Genomic DNA, 18,619 nt, shown 5'->3' on the forward strand with positions numbered 1-18,619 from the left:
ACCGTCTTCATACCCTGATGAAGACCTGATGGTCGAAACGTGTTGGCATTTTAATTAATAAAGCCTGTTCTCCTCTTTTAAATTTTGAAGTGCCCGGATCATCAGTTTTTTCTTCATGTTTTGTATCCCACTGGATCCAGGAGCACCACCGGCACTTTTATATAACCCTTTTTTTTTCTCTCCGTGAGCACCTGGTCATTCTGCTTTTAACCCATTATGACCTGTAACTGTGTCATTTTTAGATTTGAGCTAAAAAACAGTATTTTACACTTTGGGCTATTCAAAAATAGCAGATATACAAGCTCATAGCGCGGCACCGAGTGCCGCGCTACGAGCTTGTAGATCTGCTATTTTTGAAAAATCTTGAAATGTGTGTAACATTTTTGACTCAAATCTTTGTTTCTGGGGGGTCCCTGGAACAACATATTTTGATGGGGGTCCGCAGCCAAATACATATCATTTTGGGGGTCCTTGACATGAAAAAGATTGAACACCACTGATATAGAAACATACGTTTTTCAGAATACTGTTGAGATTTAGGAGACATGTAGAATCGGCTTCAGGTCTCAATGGGTTAATGCCCGCACCACCTCCGACAGCTGAGGAAATGGAAAGTCTCCGGGAAGATCCGGAAAAATCCTTCATACTCTGCATTGTGACTGCGGGGCTATCACCGTCGGGTATGGAAATAGCTTCTCTCGGGAACACTGAGCCCATTGCAGAAGGCGGTGCGGTCAAGACGAGCACGCCGTGGGGGGGGGGACTTCACTTCCCCCTCCCTGCAGGGATCATACTTTAGCAGGTGCTTGAGCAGAGCTAGAAGGATTATGAAGGACCCCCATCACCCCAACAATGGACTGTGTGCTGCTGCTGCTGCGGTCGGGCAAAATGCCTGTGGTGCCACAAAGCCTCCACAGAGACTTAGAGAAAGAGTTTTAGTCCCTCAAGCTATCAGAGCTCTGAACAAGAAGACCCGACTGTATTTAACCTGTAGTTAGTTACCTGCTCACCAACAGAGCACTGCATTAATATTGTCTCCGCCAGGCCGAAGGCATGGCGAGAGAGTATGTTTTACCCCCTGTCCGTCCGTGTGTGTGTGTGTGTGTGTGTGTGTGTGTGTGTGTGTGTGTGTGTGTGTGTGTGTGTGTGTGTGTGTGTGTGTGTGTGTGTGTGTGTGTGTGTGTGTGTGTGTGTGTGTGTGTGTGTGTGTGTGTGTGTGTGTGTGTGTCCGTCATTCTGTCATCTGTCTGTGTACAGCTAATCTCCGGCACCGTTGGCTTGCTCGCAGCCAAACTGAACACACACACTCCCTGGATGCCAGAGCAGAACCTCTGCCCCAAATTAGTATTATATTATTAATGGGCCAGTTATAGCGCCACCAGGAGGCCAATTTGTGCAAAACACATTTCTTGACGGTACTCCTACAGATTTTGTCCAAACATTACGGAAATCGGTACACATTATCTCTAGTCATTAAACAAAACTGGTCTTCCAGATTTGTCATATTCCATCCTGATTGGCTAAAATTGTCTTCCAAAGTTTGCAGGAGTGCTCCGTTTTGAAAAGAATGCCTCAAATCATGAACACAGCATGACATTTCTGTGATTTGTTTTTATAATTTCTTTGCTCATCTCTTTGCATACATTGTTCATGTGTATTTGGATTGTATCTAGCTCTGAATTGTTATAGTTTGATATTGACTGCTATTTGCACTAAGTATACTTCGGTCATCCTACCTCTCCATGAATCTTACTTATATTTGGAATATTGTACAGTCTGTATATTTTCTTTGTTGGCTGCAACATCTAATCCAATCCACTTTATTTATATAGCACTATTTATATTACAACGCAAGGTTACCACTGTGTGCTGCACTGTGTGTGTGTGTGTGTGTGTGTGTGTGTGTGTGTGTGTGTGTGTGTGTGTGTGTGTGTGTGTGTGTGTGTGTGTGTGTGTGTGTGTGTGTGTGTGTGTGTGTGTGTGTGTGTGTGTGTGTGTGTGTGTGTGTGTGTGTGTGCGTGCGCGTGTGTGCGTGTGTGTGTGTGTGCACAGACACACACACGCGCGCGTGCGCAAGAAACGTATCAATAAACCAAAAGAGAATATCAGTACCTTTACATACACACTACTACCGCGATTACTGGGAATACTCCGGTTTTGGCAATAATTCAATTCAAGTGTTTACATGCATAGCAGTGTTAATTTTGACAACACATTTTGATTTAGTTTTAGTCATAGTCTTTTGAATAAAATTCCATTTAGTTTTAGTCATATTTTAGTCATCTGAAATGTTTTAGTTTTTGTCTAGTTTCAGTCGACTAAATATCATAAAATTATAGTCGACTAAATCTACAGTTGATTTATTTGACTAAAATGTATTTTGGCGGTGCCTTGATGGTGTCATAATGGCTGATTTTACACGTGGTTGCGTGCTGAAAATAGCTGATCTACAAGCTCACAACGCGGCGCAGCGCGGCGCGTTGTGAGCTTGTAGATCTGCTATTTTCAGAGCGCAACACCCGAGCACAAACAAACATAAAATAACTTGTCTTTTAGTTCTACTGGATCTCTTCTCCACTAGTCCCTCACTAACATTTTAGTCTAGTTTTTATTTGTTGATGAAATTGTCAATATTTTCTTAATTTTTCTTCTTGTTAGTAATCATAGCTTAGTTTTTATTTAGTTTTTATTTAGTTTTCGTCAGTGAAAAAAGCTAGTCGACAAACATTCTTCGTCAAAAAAACTTCTCTTCATCTGACCCCCCTCACCCCCATCTCTCTCTCTCTCTCTTTGTCTCAGACTCTGCGATAGTCAACGGCGTGTACTGGTCTGAAGCCCTGAACAAAGTGTTCGTGGATAACTTCGAGAGAGACCCGTCCCTCATCTGGCAGTACTTTGGGAGCGCCAAGGGATTCTTCAGGCAGTACCCAGGTATAAGCAAGCATGTGCTGCCTGCCTGCCGCGTGTGATGATTGTGCATGCAAGGTTTTATGTTTGTGTGAGTGCTTATCTGTTTGTGACAAACATTGCTTGGGAGAGATGTGCGTGTGTGCGCGCGCGTTTGTGTGTGTGTGTGTGTGGGTGTGTGGGTGTGGGTGTTTTGTGTGTTGTGTTGTGTTGTGTAGTGGTTGAGAGGGTGTGTGTTTGTAATTAACTTGGCGGTACCTGTCTCCCTAAGGCAGAATGAGTTCAGTCAGAGAGACTGACAGATGGAGACTAGAGGCTATAGGAGGGAGCGAGGGAGACGGAGTAAACAGAGGGAAGGAAGCAGGGGAGAGTGGGCAGTTTAAAAAAGACAGCAAAGTAGCAGAGCAGTTAGAGAGGAAACATTCTGTTATAACAGCTTTTTTTCTTTTGCATCCGTCCAACATGCACTTTGGTCCCAAACTGTTATTTTTTCGAAAACTAACCGGTTGTTGGATTGCAATGGAATTCGCTGTGCATCTTAACCCATTGAGTCCTGAGGCCGATTCTACAAATGCCTTCTAAATCAGCAGTTCTCACACTTTCAAGATTTTTCAAAAGTGTTCAAAAATAGCAGATGTACAAGCTCGCAGTGCCGTGCGGCACGAAGATCTAAAATGACACAGATGCTTTCCCGGTTTTAATGCCACCCAGCAGATGGACCCTAGTGACTTTGGTGACCCCCATGGCCTTTTCGTCTAGTCTAGTGAAAGTATAATATAATATGTCCCCACTAATTCTGCTAATAGTTATTATTTTAAATTTTCTGTTGAAACCACTTTAGCTCATTCAATCCGGGAACGCATCTCTGTCATTTTACATTTCTTTGGCTATCCAAAAATAGCAGATCTACAAGCTCATAGCGTGGCACCGAGTGCCGCGCTATGAGCTTGTATATCTGCTATTTTTTGAAGAATAGTGTATCTTTGAATAGAATTTTCTTTAAAGTGAACATTTTTACCTCAAATCTTTGCTTCTGGGTGGGTCCTTGGAACAAAATATTTTGAGATGGGGGTCCGCTGCCAAATACATTTTGGGGGTCCTTGACATGAAAAGGTTTGAGCACCACTGACATACTGTAGCTAAAGTTTTTTCATGAAAACGGTTAGGATATAGAAGACATTTGTAGAATATAACATATTCTACAAATGTCTTCTAAATCTTTGAATACATTATATTCAAAGATTTGCACACATTTTCAAGATTTTTCTCAGAGTGCGCGCTTTGAGCTTGTATATCTGCTATTTAGAGGCTGCTATGTAGGACTCTTATGGTCCCATCTTGGGGAAATAGGCGAACCAGTGAGAAGTGCAGTCAACAGTGTGGCAGCAGGTTGGGTGGTGGCTGTGGACTTTTGGTTATTTTCAGGACTGGACAAGGGTGTAGTGACCGCCATGCAGTGGCGAGGTGGGTTGGATTAGCCCTGAATATATTCTATAGTATAGTATAGTATAGTATAGTAGGTTGCAGGTGGATTCAGGCATGAACGATCAAGTGATCACTTTTCATTATCTCTGCGACTCCGCCGGGGGCCGGAGATTGTGTTGTTTTTTTTGTCCCACGTCTGTCCGTCCCTTTTCACAAAAGGGTGAAGAACTCACAAATGCTTTCCCATAACCAATGGATTGATTGACCAGTAGAATAAACATGGTCTGAAACGGCACGCTAAGTGGTCAGATGGGTAGACCACAATTTAATCACATCTAATGTCATCATATTCTAAACCATCATTTCTTCTCTCTTCCTGCTCGCAGGGATCAAATGGAAACCGGACGAGCACGGCGTGATCGCCTTCGACTGTCGGAACCGTAAGTGGTACATCCAGGCCGCCACCTCGCCCAAGGACGTGGTGATCCTGGTGGACGTGAGCGGCAGCATGAAGGGTCTGAGGCTGACCATCGCCCGGCAGACTGTCTCCTCCATCCTGGACACGCTGGGAGACGACGACTTCTTCAACATCATCGCTGTGAGTCCTCCAACTCCTGTTGGTGCAATGCTGTGTGTGTGTGTGTGTGTGTGTGTGTGTGTGTGTGTGTGTGTGTGTGTGTGTGTGTGTGTGTGTGTGTGTGTGTGTGTGCGCGCGTGTGCGCGCGCGTGCATGTCTTTGGGGGCATGTGGTGGTCATGTTCAGTGATGTTAAGTAACTAAGTGCATTTACTCAAGTACTGTAATTAAGAACAATGTTCAGGTATTTTTTACTTTACTGGAGTATTTCCAATTGTCAGTACTTTTACTTCTTCTCAACTACATCTCAGAGGCAAATATTATGCTTTTACTCAATGATTTGAAAACTTTAGGTACTAGTTACTTTGTAGATTTTGATCATTATTACAAAACATACATTACCCACTTCAGCCCTATGTACATGTCGGCCATTTGAAAATAGCCCATCTTGTAGATCTGCTTTTTTAAATACATTTTTATACATTTGAAAACTTGTGAAATGGGACATTCTGCATAATTAGTACTTTCTACTTTTGGCACTTTAATCCATTGAGACATAAATCTCAGTATTCTGAAAACAGTATGTTTCTATATCAGTGGTGCTCAATCTTTTTCATGTCAAGGACCCCCAAAATCATATGTGTTTGGCCGCGGACCCCCATCAAAATATTTTGTTCCAGGGACCCCCCAGAAGCAAAGATTTGAGTTAAAAATGTTCACTTTAAAAGCATTTATATTCAAAGATTTGCACACATTTTTACGATTTTTCAAAAATAGCAGATCTACAAGCTTGTAGCACGGCACCCTGCTATTTTTGAATAGCCCAAAGTGTAAAATGATGCTTTTTAGCTCAAATCTAAAAATGACACAGTTCCAGGTCTTAAAGGGTTAAGTACATTTTGATACCAATACTTTTGAACTTTTACTCAAGTAAATTTGGTATTCCAGACTTTTACTTGAGTATTTCTACTTTGCAGCATTGATACTTTCACTTAAGTAAAAAAATGTGAGTACTTTTTTCCACCACTGATCACAGGAAAGGAATATAACAGTACAGTATCGACATCCCGAGCAAAAAAAAAAACAAAAACACACGCACAAGCAAAAGCCACGCCATGCACCAGCGGTTTATTTTCAGATCAGAGGTGGTGGAACGAATGGGCTTTCTCTCTCTGCCACGCTTACAGCCAATTAGCAGTCAGCTGGATGAACGATTTGAATTGCAAAATAGCTCCGATGTGATGATCCCGCCTTAGGCGAGAAAACCATTGTTATCATATCTCAATCTGATGAAACTCTCTGGTGTATGCGCGTGCATGTGTGTGTGTGTGTGTGTGTGTGTGTGTGCGTGTGTATGCGTGTGCGTGTGTGTGTGCGTGTGTTGTATTTGCAGTGGTGGAAAAAGTACTCGTTTGCTTTACTTAAAGTAAAAGTATCAATACCGCAATGTAGAAATACTCCGTTGCAAGTAGAAGTCCGGAATTCAACATTTTGCTTGATTGAAAGTACAAAAGTATTGGTATCAAAATACACTTAAAGTACCAAAAGTAAAAGCACTCGTTATGCAGAATGTCCCATTTCAAGTTTTCAAATGTTTAAACATCTTTTGAAAATAGCAGATCTACAAGCTCACAACGCGTCGCATCGCGACGCGTTGTGAGCTTGTAGATCGGCTACTTTCAAACAGCCGAAATATATATAGAGCTTAAGTGGTTAACGTATGTTTGGTAATAAAAATCTAAATTTAAAAAGTAACTAGTAACTACATTTTTCAAATACATGCAACGGAGTCAAAGTACACTATTTGGATCCGAGATGTAGTGGAGTAGAAGTAAAAGTATTGGAAATTGGAAATACTCCAGTAAAGTAAAAAAAAAAAACCTCAAAAGTGTACTTAAGTACAGTACATGAGTAAATGTACTTAGTTACTTTCCACCATCTCTGTCCCGTTTCCCATCAAAACCTCAGCGGTGTCTTGTCTCTCCTCCGCACAACAAAGTCCCTTCATTCATGGCTTTGAGATCCTTATCACATTAATGCGATAGCGAGCTCTTTCAGTGAATAGAGGAGTAGAGAGAGGAGGAGAGGAGGAGTAGAGAGAGGAGTAGAGGAGTAGAGAGAGAGAGAGGAGGCTTTCAGACAATCAGGAGGAAGCAGAATATTTTCTCAACACTCTCTTCTGCACTTGTGTCATAATTATTATGATTGACGGCACGTGCGCACGCTCAACAATCTGAATGAGAATGTATTGTATTATTATCCCATTCAATCCGGCGGGGACGCATCTCTGTCATTTTTAGATTTCTTTGGCTATTCAAAAATAGCAGATCTACAAGCTCATAGTGCGGCACCGAGTGCCGCGCTATGAGCTTGTAGATCTGCTATTTTTGAGAAATCGTGGAATTTTGTGCTTTTTTTTTTTTTAAGCTAACATTTTTATCTCAAATCCTTGCTTCTGGGGGTCCCTGGAACAAAATATTTTGAGATGTGGTGGTCCGCCACTATACATATCATTTTTAGACATGCATTTGGCCACGGACCCCCATCTCAAAATGTTTTGTTCCAGGGACCCCCCAGAAGCAAAGACTTGAGTTAAAAAATGTCACTTTAAAAAAATAATATATATATATATATATATATATATATATATATATATATATATATTCAAATATTCACGATAAAAAAAAAAATAGCAGATCTACAAGCTCATAGTGCGGCACTCGGTGCCGCACTATGAGCTTGGATATCTGCTATTTTTGAATAGCCAAAGACATGTAAAAAAAACTTACACAGCTGCGTTCCCGTTCTTAATGGGTTATACCTATCTTATGGAGGGAGACTCTTGGTCATGACACACACACACACACACACACACACTCACACTCACACTCACACACACACGCACACACACACACACACACACGTACGTTTGCGTATGCATATTCACACAGATTAGCGCAGAACTGCTGGCTGTGGAAGAACAGGCATTATCCATTTCCTCTCGTGGACTTTGAAGTCTAATTTGTAGTCATGCATTAAACGGTTGGCATTATCAGAGGATGCCAGGCGTCAGCTTTGTGTGTTTGTGCGCATTTTTAGTGGGGCTGCGCGTGCGTGTGTGTGTGTGTGTGTGTGTGTGTGTGTGCGTGTGCTCACGCGCTCATCTGTGTGAGTGCAGTTTTCACTGAGGTGCATACAGCCACACAGTGAAAAAAAAACCTTAGTGTTAATGTAGCTCTGAAGAGTGTGCAAATGGCAAACCAAATTGGTTCCGTTTGCACACTCTTCAGAGCTAAATTAAAGCTGCGATCCAGGACTTATTTCAATGATTAGAAATGTCGTTTTAAAAAAGTATGTTAATGCAATTTATTACACGGCTTGGTTGAACGCTCGATTATGATTGGTTAATCACGTCACTGTCACGTGCTGTCTGTCGTTATTTCGGGATAGCAGACCGCTGCTGTGAAGAACCGACCGACAGAGATGGCACACCTGAATCATATCATTTAATCGATCGATCGATCGATCAATCAATCAGTCAATCAATTGTTTTTTGGCCGTAATCAAACAGACACACACACCATGTCATTTATACAGTTAAACGGTACACTAAAGCAGGGGTCTTCAACAGGGGGTTCGGGACCCCTAGGGGTTCCTCAAAGTTACTACAGGGGGTCAGCCAAATCTTTGTGTGATTATGTTTTTTTTTTTTTTTTTTTACCATATCCACTTGAAACCTCCTATTCCATTTCTGAGGAGAACTTTAGCCAAAAATAGCAGATCTACAAAGATCACAACGCCTCGCGCTGCGAGGCGTTGTGAGCTTTTAGATCTGCTATTTTTTGGCAAAGAGGTTTAGGTGTAGAGGGAAAAAACGAGCAGACCAAGTTAACTTTTTATAAAAAATCTGAAACGTCATTTTATACAATATAGAGGGGGTCCCTGACTCATATCTCTCTCAGCTAGGGGGTCCTTGGCCTGAACACATTGAAGACCCCTGCACTAAAGCATGTTTTGGCGAGAAATAGGCAAAGCAGTAACAGAATATTAAACAATTCCTGTTTTGATTGATTTATTGATTGATTGATTGAATACTTTATTAACAAGTTTGCTAACAATACAGGTAGTTACAGTCAAAGGTTTTGCCAAAAGAATAACACAAAAAGCCTTGTTTCCATAGTGGTCCATTGTACTCAATTCATCAGTTGTTTGATTTAACTCAGAGTTTTGCTAGCGTTTACCGCAAGCAATTAAACTCATTCAGTGCCTGACTTATTTCTGGCAGTTTGGCTCTGAGTGCCAGAACCAAAAATACATTGTAAAAAAAAAAGTGCTTAGAAAGCGAGATACAGCCTTTTTCAGTAAGATGTTAAACAAGAAGTGAATGGAGCAGCAAATCTTCAAATCATGATATCTTGGGTTCTGAACATAAAAAAAAAAAAAAGTCATTGGCACCCTGGGCTTATAAAAACGTGACGTCAATGGCACTGAATGAGTTAAATCATTTTTTTTAAATCAATGAAATTGTTTTGTTGTTACATTCTGTGTCAGTGTAATAATTCCTTTATCAAGTAGCCTTTATTAAGCAGGATAATCAAGAGTCCAGTGATCAATAAACCCCTTCCGGGTGATAATGACCTGTCTGAATTAATCCATTCATTCCCTGGAACAACATATTTTGATGGGGGTTGGTGGCCAAAAACGCATAATTTTGGGAGTCCTTGACATGAAAGAGTTGTGTTCCAGGGACCCCCAGAAGCAAAGATTGGAGTTAAAAATGTTGTTTAAAAAAATATATGCATATATGAGCTTGTACTGTACATCTGCTATTTTTGAGAAATCTTGAATACTTTCGATTTTGTTTTTTATACACATCTCTTCTGGAGGTTCCCTAGCACACAATACTTTCAGATGGGGGTGGGGGGGGGGGGGGGGGGGGTCTGTGGCCAAATACATGAAAATGTTTGATAAAACAGTGAAATAACCTCTCCACTCCTCTGTCATGTTTCCAGTACAACGAGGAGATACACTACGTGGAGCCGTGCCTCAACGATACTCTGGTCCAGGCAGACGTCGGCAACAAAGACGTGAGTTCCTCCTCTCTTTCACCTTCTTTCCTCTCATCCTCATGTTCTTGGGTCTTTAAGCGAGCTTTCACACCTGGACTGCTTGACGTGTGTTTTGAAAATGAATCCTGGTGTGTTTCGTTGGATTAGTTTTAGTTTAGTTTGCACCGGTTAAAGCAGTGGTTCTCAAACGTTTTCATATCAAGGACCCCCAAATGGACACTTATTAGCCCGCGGACCCCCATTTTAAAAGATACATTTTAAGGACCCCCAGTTTGACATGCATTAGGGCTACGGACCCCCATTTAATGGCATTTCTATCTCTGGGACTCCAATTCATGTTGTAAAATCAATGTTATCTTAACTCTGCGAGTGTACAAATCAGAGTATTGTTCAAGTCGCTCCGGTCCGAGTCAAGTCGAGTCCCAAGTCGTTTGGTCCCAAGTCCAAGTCGAGTCCCAAGTCATGTGGTCCCAAGTCCAAGTCGAGTCCCAAGTCATGTGGTCCCAAGTCCAAGTCGAGTCCCAAGTCAATCCAACCCTCAGGTCCGAGTCCCAAGTCGAGTCCCAAGTCTTTGGTCCCAAGTCCAAGTCGAGTCCCAAGTCAATCCAACCCTCCGGTCCGAGTCCAAGTCGAGTCCCAAGTCATTTGGTCCCAAGTCCAAGTCGAGTCCCAAGTCTTTCTGTTGTGGGCAAGTCAAGCCGAGTCACAAGTCGAGTCACAAGGTTGTGTCAAGTCCCTCACTACTATTGTTCCCCAGCCCACCCACAAAGCACTCAGGAAGAGAGAAACCGTATCTTAAAGTCAAGAATTAAACCAGCATAAAGCTGTTCATTTATCCATTACAACATTACATGTCTGATCATTTAGTTAGAACTAGGGAAAGGCTAAATTACACTAAAGCAGTGTTTCTCAACCTGTTTGGTGCCAAGGCACACCTGGCATAGCCAAAAGATCCCAGGGCACACCTAGATATACTGTGTGTGTGTGTGTGTGTGTGTGTGTGTGTGTGTGTGTGTGTGTGTGTGTGTGTGTGTGTGTGTGTGTGTGTGTGTATATATATATATACACATATACTGTACATATGCACGCACAGAGAGAGAGAGAGAGATTATTGGGCAGGTATAAAGAAACCTGAACCATTACAAATATATAAACTGGGGTCAGTGCAATGAATGGATGAGTCTGAAAACCTTCCCAAAGTAAAACTTCTTTGGTAAGTATATTTGGTACCCAATATACTTCTAATATCTGATAATAATATCTAATAATCTGATCCTGATAGCATTATTGCGGACGCATGCACTGTTGCCCACTGCAGACGAACACCAAAACCCTCGCCCCAAAACAGTCACCCCGGGGGAAATCCGGTGATATTCACCTGGTATTCCAAAACGTAACCTCATTAAACTATGCCTAAACCTAACCTTATTCCTAAACGTAACCTCAGTAAAACTAATAACATGGCTAACCGTAAACTTATTTCTAACCTTATCCTCAGTAAAACAAATACAGGAATACAAGAACCGCTGGTCCGCGAAAAGAAATGGGGGCGATGGTGTTTTGGGGCGAGTTTTCCGGTTATGTATCTACGGCACCATGGCTTGAAGATGCGAGTGGAAATAACTTACAGAAAATAGGAAAATAAATTATAATAAATTATGAATAAATTCATGACTGATACCAAATGAAAATATAAACTTTACAGATCATATAAACATTACAATTATAAGAATTCAAGTAAAATTCAGAAAGTTCTGGCCGAATGAAATCTCAACTGCGCTGTTTATTATGCGCGATTGCGCGTGGAAATAAATTACAGAAAATAAGAAAATAAATTATAATAAATTATAATAAATCCATGACTGATACCAAATGAAAATATAAGCTTTACAGATCATATAAACATTAAACTTATAAGAATTCAAGTAAAATTGAGAAAGATCTGGCCGAATGAAATCTCAACTGCTCTGTTTATTATGCGGGGGGAACTCCGATGACAAAACAAGTCACGAGTCATCTTGTCTCAAGTCGAGTCGAGTCGGGAGTCATTGGCTAGCAAGTCGAGTCGAGTCTCAAGTCTCTTGGTCTTTTACCTTCCAAGTCCGAGTCAAGTCACAAGTTTTACATTCAAAGTCCGAGTCGAGTCGCAAGTTTTACATACAAAGTCCGAGTCGAGTCGCAAGTCGTCAAATATGAGTCAGACTCGAGTCAGTCACTATGACTCTGGTACAAATGGAACCAAATGGACCCTAACGGGTCCATTTGGTTCCATTTGTACACTCGCAGAGGTACAGACCCATAAAGGTCCATTTGGTTCCTATCCATCATTTAGCTGGGGACCCCCTGGAACCCCCTCAAGTACCCCTGGGGGTCCCCAGACCCCACTTTCAGAACCAATGGGTTAAAGGCCAGTCCACACCAATGCAACTCATTGCAACATGCAACTACTTGCAACTACTCGCAGTGGTGGAAAAAGTACTAAAATGTTTTACTTAAGTAAAAGTATCAATGCTGCAATGTAGAAGTACTCTGTTACAAGTAAAAGTCCGGATTTATTTTTTTACTTGAGTAAAAGTACAAAAGTATTGGTATCAAAATGTACTTAAAGTACCAAAAGTAAAATCACTAAAGTGTTTGAAAATAGCAGATCTACAAGCTCACAACGCGTCGCGATGCGACGCGTTGTGAGCTTGTAGATTTGCTATTTTCAAATAGCCTAGGTATAAAATAGGGCTAAACTGGTTAAAGAATGTTTTATAATGTCATAATTTTTTGTCCATAGGACACATTTTTAGAGTGAGTTGTAGATTATTCCGTGAAACTGGAGCATCAAAACAGAAAGCAGATCTTTTGTAAATTAAACAAACGTTTGAAGTTTTGTTCTGAAGCACCATTGAGCATCTGAACTCTTGGGGCCAGTCAGCCATAACTCTGGTACGGACCAAACAGATCCAACTCTGGGGCTGCCAGAATATGGGGGTCTTGGTTCGCAGTGGTGGAAAGTAACTAAGTACATGTACTCAAGTACTGTACTTAAGTTAAAATTTAAATGTTTTACTATACTGGAGTAGATTATATTTGTACTCCACTACAATTATTTGAAAACTTTAGTTTAGTTACTATTTTTGGTTATTATTTCAAAACATACATGAACCACTTCATCCCTATTTAAACATTGGCGATTCGAAAATAGCCGATCTAGAAACTCATCTGCTTTTTTCAGATGTTTATACATTTTAGACATAATTATGATAACTTGTGAAACAGGACATTCTGCATAATGAGTACTTTTACTTTTGGTATGTTTTGATGCCTATACTTTACGTTCTACTACTCAGTAAATTTTGATTACCAGACGTTTTACATGTAACAGAGCGTTGATATTTTTTACTTAAGTACAAAATGTTAGTACTTTTTCCACATCTGTCGGTTGACTTTCCAGTGCATCAGAGGTTGGTTCACTGCAGGTGAGAATGCAATCAAACCCAAATACAGGAAGTGAAACAAAAAACAATCAATGGTTAATGATTATAGTGGACGTAGTTTAATTAAAAATGTGATTCTATAATTGGGTCTAAAAAGGTCACATGTTTTAAATTAAATTAATTTAACCTTGCACATAATGTACGGATTTAACGGATGATAACTTTGAAATCCATAAGTTATTATGACCATATTAAACAATTGTGAAGCATTTTAATATACTGTACAGGCCAAAACTTGAACCTGTGTTCCAATGTGTTTTTTGAGTGAGTCTCAAGTGAAGGGGGTCTGCCTCAGTGGATCACCTGGTAGAGCAGGGGTTTTCAACAGGGGGTCCGGGACCCCTAGGGAGTCCTCAGAGTTACTACAGGGGGGCCTCCAAATCTTTGTGTGATTGGATTATTTTTTTTTGCCATATTATCCCTATTCTGAAGAGAACCTAAGCCAAAAATAGCAGATCTACAAGCTCACAACGCCTCGCGCTGCGAGGCGTTGTGAGCTTGTAGATCTGCTATTTTTGGCAAAGAGGTATAGGTGTAGAGGGAAAAGAGAGCAGACCAAGGAAACCAATTTCATACAATATAGAGGGGGTCCCTGTTTCATCTTTCTCTCAGCTAGAGGGTCCTTCGACTGAAAACGTTGAAGACCCCTTTGGTAGAGAGCATGCCACTAACGCCCGGGTTCAAATCCGACCCCTTTGCTTGCATGTCCTTCTCCATCTCTCTCTCCTGCCTTCTTTCAAAAGAAAAAAAGGTGGAGCAGAAAAGGGAGATAGCAGTGAATGTGCATCACTGAAAAGTAATTTGGGTGTCGGGCAGAATGACAGGCAAAGCTGTTGGGATGTATGTGTGTGCGTGTGCGTGTATGTGTGCGTATTTATCTCATTGAGATGGATCCTGTGATATTGTGTGTTATTACCGGTGTTGTGGAATAGCATATTGCCCTTTTGTGACGTGTTTATTTTTATAATTCACAGTTATGTCCCATGCTCTGCTGCTTTCTGACACCTATGGGCTCTTTGGAATTAAAACGTCCAGCCCTGGCCAAACCTATTAGTCTCGGATCTGTTCTGATTGTGGTTTCTACCAAATTCATGGATTTGTGCTTTTGAACTTGCATATAATGTGTGTGTGTGTGTGTGTGTGTGTGTGTGTGTGTGTGTGTGTGTGTGTGTGTGTGTGCGTGCATGCGTGCGTGCTGGATGGTGATGCATATTAGCCTAAGGTGGCCAGACTAATATCACTGCGTAGATATTCATGTGGAATCTCTGTATGGAACCTGCATTTCCGAGGGGCAAATTAAAATGAACCTGCTCTGAAAAAGTGCACGTGGTCCACCCGACCTGACAACTTACGTGGTCAGATGGGTGGGCCGCGAACACTTTGAAGATTTTTACAAGTGTGCTGGCCTTGATCCAGAAAAAGGTGAACAGCCACTGCTGTAGAGTGACACGTTTAACCATGTGTTTACTCCATCTGTTTAATCACACCTCAGCTCTATAAGCTCCATACTCATTTAACTCCTTTACCTGGCAACCACAGTTTAAACCCTCAGTGTCCATTTAGCCCATTCAATCCGGGAACGCATCTGTGTCATTTTTAGCTATAACCATACTTTTATACTTTGGGCTATTCAAAAATCGTGAAAATCTGTGCAAATCTTTGAATATATATATTTTTTAAAGCGAACATGTGTAAACTATTTTTTTCTAGGGACCTCCAGAATCAAAGATTTGAGTTACAAATGTTCGCTTAAAAAAAAGAAAGATTTGCACGAATTTTCACGATTTTTAAAAAAAATGCAAAAAAAAAATGCAGATCTACAAGCTCATTCGGTGCCGCGCTATGAGATTGTAGATCTGGTATTTTTTGAATAGCCAAAGAAATTGACATCTGTGTCAGAAAAATGACACAGATGTTTTGCCCGGTCTTAATGGGTTAACTGTCAGAGTGTACAATGGACCCCTAAGGGTTTTTACTCAGCGTGCATGTGCACGCGCTCTCAAGACCACGCACGCACACGCACACGCACAACACGGGATGGACAGGCCTGAAGCACTTATTTGTCTGATTGCAACAGGCATCTGAGGAGGATAAACAGCGGGGCAATCAGGGTCCTGCAAGGTGAGATCTATGGTCTCTCCGGCCCCCCATGTGAACTGATTAATTCACAGTTCACACACGGAGCGCTTTTAAATTAACACGGGGGGCCACGGACACAGAGAGAGAGAGAGAGAGAGAGAGAGAGAGAGAGAGAGAGAGAGAGTCCAGGGAATGCAAATATAAACACTAGCCTTTCGTTGCACAAACCCTCATGTCTCCATAGTCCATATGTAAATGTTTTTTATGTTTTTTTATTTTTCCGTACATTAATCCCTTTGTCATACAGTGTTGCATATAAGTAAGAAAAAGAAAAAAAAAGAAACCTGGGTTCCAATGGATTCAGTGTAGTTATTATTTAGTCTCAAGTTCTTGTTAATATTTGTCATTGATTAAATGTTTATAAAACCCACAGACAGCCATAACAACTTTCAACATGGCCTCCTTATTTTGGCCATATATCCTTTTTTTTTAATGACGGAAGTAGCAGATCTACAAGCTCACAACACGTTGCGATGTGATATGCTTAACCTGCAGTAAGCACTTACTGCACACACACATTTACATTTAGCTTGCAGCCAATTAACCTTTTTATCCACCTGAAAGGCAGATTGTGTCTATCAGCGTGCAGGGAGCTGCTCTGGGCTCATGGAGGTTGTTTTTGTAGAGGAATCTGTGATTTGTCTTGTCCAGGTTAGGGTTACAGTACTTTGGAGGGAAAATATCTGCATCGTGAGTGTCTATACTTTTACTTCTACTCCACTACATCTCAGAGGCAAATATTGTACTTTTACTCCACTACAATTATTTGACAGCTTTAGTTACTAGTTACTTTGCAGATATGAATTATTACATTATGAAACATACAACTTTATCTCCATTGTAGTACTTTTACATGTGGTACTTTAAAGGGTAAGACCACTTTGGTAGAGGTTTGGGTTGTGTAGTTACCTTGCCATGATGTAACCCCAAAGGTGGGCAAGAAATCAAAAATAATTGCTCCATTGATTAGAAATTGATAATTCAAAATATGCTCCTCATTGACTTACAGTATACGGTAAAACAGCTCTCAAAGTCACTCTTTTAGCACATAAATGAACCCAAACATAGCTGATTCAGACAATATAGAGCACCACCAATCCCAGTACTGTTTGTTTTTTTAATAAAAATGTCAACTTCCTGTTGATTTTACTATTTGAAGATCTGGATCCGGATCCGTGGATCCAGTCCAGGTTTTCTACTTATTAAAAATGGCAAAATCTACAGGAAGTTGACATTTTTATAAAAAAAAAAACAGTACTGGGTTTGGTGATGTTCTATATTGTCTGAATCAACTTTGTTTGTGTTCGTTTATATGCTAAAAGAGTGACTTTGAGAGCTGTTTTACCATACAATGTAAGTCAATGAGGAGCATATTTTGAATTATCAATTTCTAATCAATAGAGCAATTATTTTTTATTTCTTGTCCACCTTTGGAGTTACATCATGGCAAGGTAACTACACAACCCAAACCTCTACCAAAGTGGTCTTGCCCTTTAAGTACATTTTGATACTATACTTTTGTACTTTTACTCAAGTCAATTTTGAATTCCGGACTTTTACTTTTAGAGTACTTCTGCATTGCAGTATTGATACTTTTACTTAAGTAAAAACATTTGAGTGATTTTTCCACCATTGCCGGTCCATATCTATCATTCAGATGTGAATTAATTACATCAATAAATGGAGGAAACTTCTTGTTCCAATAATATTTGTGGAATTATTCCAGAGAAGAGATCTCACAAGCGTTGGAAAAGCGTGGTTCCAGATATATTCTTCTGACGAAAAAAACAGAGATACAGAGTTGTATACACATAATAGGGTTACGTCAGTTGTGACTCGACTTGCTTAGTTTCCTGGGCAACCAGGGTTGTGGTGACATTAAATGCACAATGTTTACAACAACAAAACCGTGTGGCAGACTATTACTTCTAGGAGAAGAAATGTTAAACAGTCTCACACAGATTGGTGATACGGGAGTTCTGTAGCCCAGGGGTCTTCAACAGGGGGTCCGGGGACCCCTATAGGGGGGTCCTCAGAGCTACTATAGGGGGGGCCGCCAAATCTTTGTGTAATAGGATGTTTTTGTTGTCATTAACCTTGAACCCTAGCATCCCTATTCTGAGGGGAACATTAGCCGAAAATAGCAGATCTACAAGCTCACAACGCCTCGTAGAGCGAGGCGTTGTGAGCTTGTAGATCTGCTATTTTTGGCGAAGAGGTTTGGTGTGGGGGGGGGGGGGGGGGACCAAATCAAGTACTAAGTAGTGAAGGTTTAAGTGGTTAAATGTCTGAAATGAACAAAATTTACCCAAACACTTTGATAGTCACACGTTTAATCTGCAACACAATTTTAAACAATGCAGTGGGGGTCCCTCCCTGCTTCATCTCTCTCTCGCTCAGCTAAGGGGTCCTTGACCTGAAAACGTTGAAGACCCCTGCTGTAGCCCATTAGTTCAGACCCATGGCTGCTACAAGGACAAGAAAAATCCTAACAAAATAGGCAGAAACTAGAACAATATGGCTTCCAGAGGCAGAGCCAATTTGAACCATATTGACATACGAATGGAAAATGATGCACTTTAGATCATTGGTTCTCAAAGTGGGGTCCAGGGACCCCCACGGGTACTTGAGGGGGTTCCAGGGTGTCCCCAGCTAAATGGTGGACAGGGACCAAATGGACCCTTATGGGTCTGTAACTCTGAGAGTGTACAAAAGGAACCAAATGGACCCTAACGGGTCCATTTGGTTCCATTTGTACACTCTCAGAGTTAAGATAACATTGATTTTACAACATGAATTGGGGTCCCAGAGATATAAATGCCATTAAATGGGGGTCCGTAGCCCTAATGCATGTCAAACTGGTGGTCCTTAAAATGTATCTTTTCAAATGGGGGTCCGCGGACTAATAAGTGTCGATTTGGGGGTCCTTGACATGAAAAAGTTTGAGAACCACTGCTTTAGATGCATCAGAAAATGGTACAAAAATGAGCTTGCTTGATGGGTGTTCCCATGTGGCTC

The 18,619-nt window shown here is 41.0% G+C and overlaps 1 protein-coding gene across 1 annotated transcript in view; it reads left to right on the plus strand.

The window, feature by feature from the left end:
- The window catches only part of LOC311054166 (voltage-dependent calcium channel subunit alpha-2/delta-3-like), a gene marked incomplete at both ends in the record, with an annotated part of 378,193 nt that overhangs the window by 180,442 nt on the left and 179,132 nt on the right, over nt 1–18,619 (plus strand). Inside the window, 3 exon segments of the mRNA XM_084070045.1 lie at nt 2,800–2,931; nt 4,719–4,930; nt 9,921–9,995. Of these exon segments, the coding sequence (XP_083926171.1) occupies nt 2,800–2,931; nt 4,719–4,930; nt 9,921–9,995 (419 nt within the window).

The sequence above is a fragment of the Gymnoscopelus microlampas genome (assembly GCF_963454915.1).
Source record: "Gymnoscopelus microlampas genome assembly, chromosome: 10".
Lineage (NCBI taxonomy): Eukaryota > Metazoa > Chordata > Actinopteri > Myctophiformes > Myctophidae > Gymnoscopelus > Gymnoscopelus microlampas.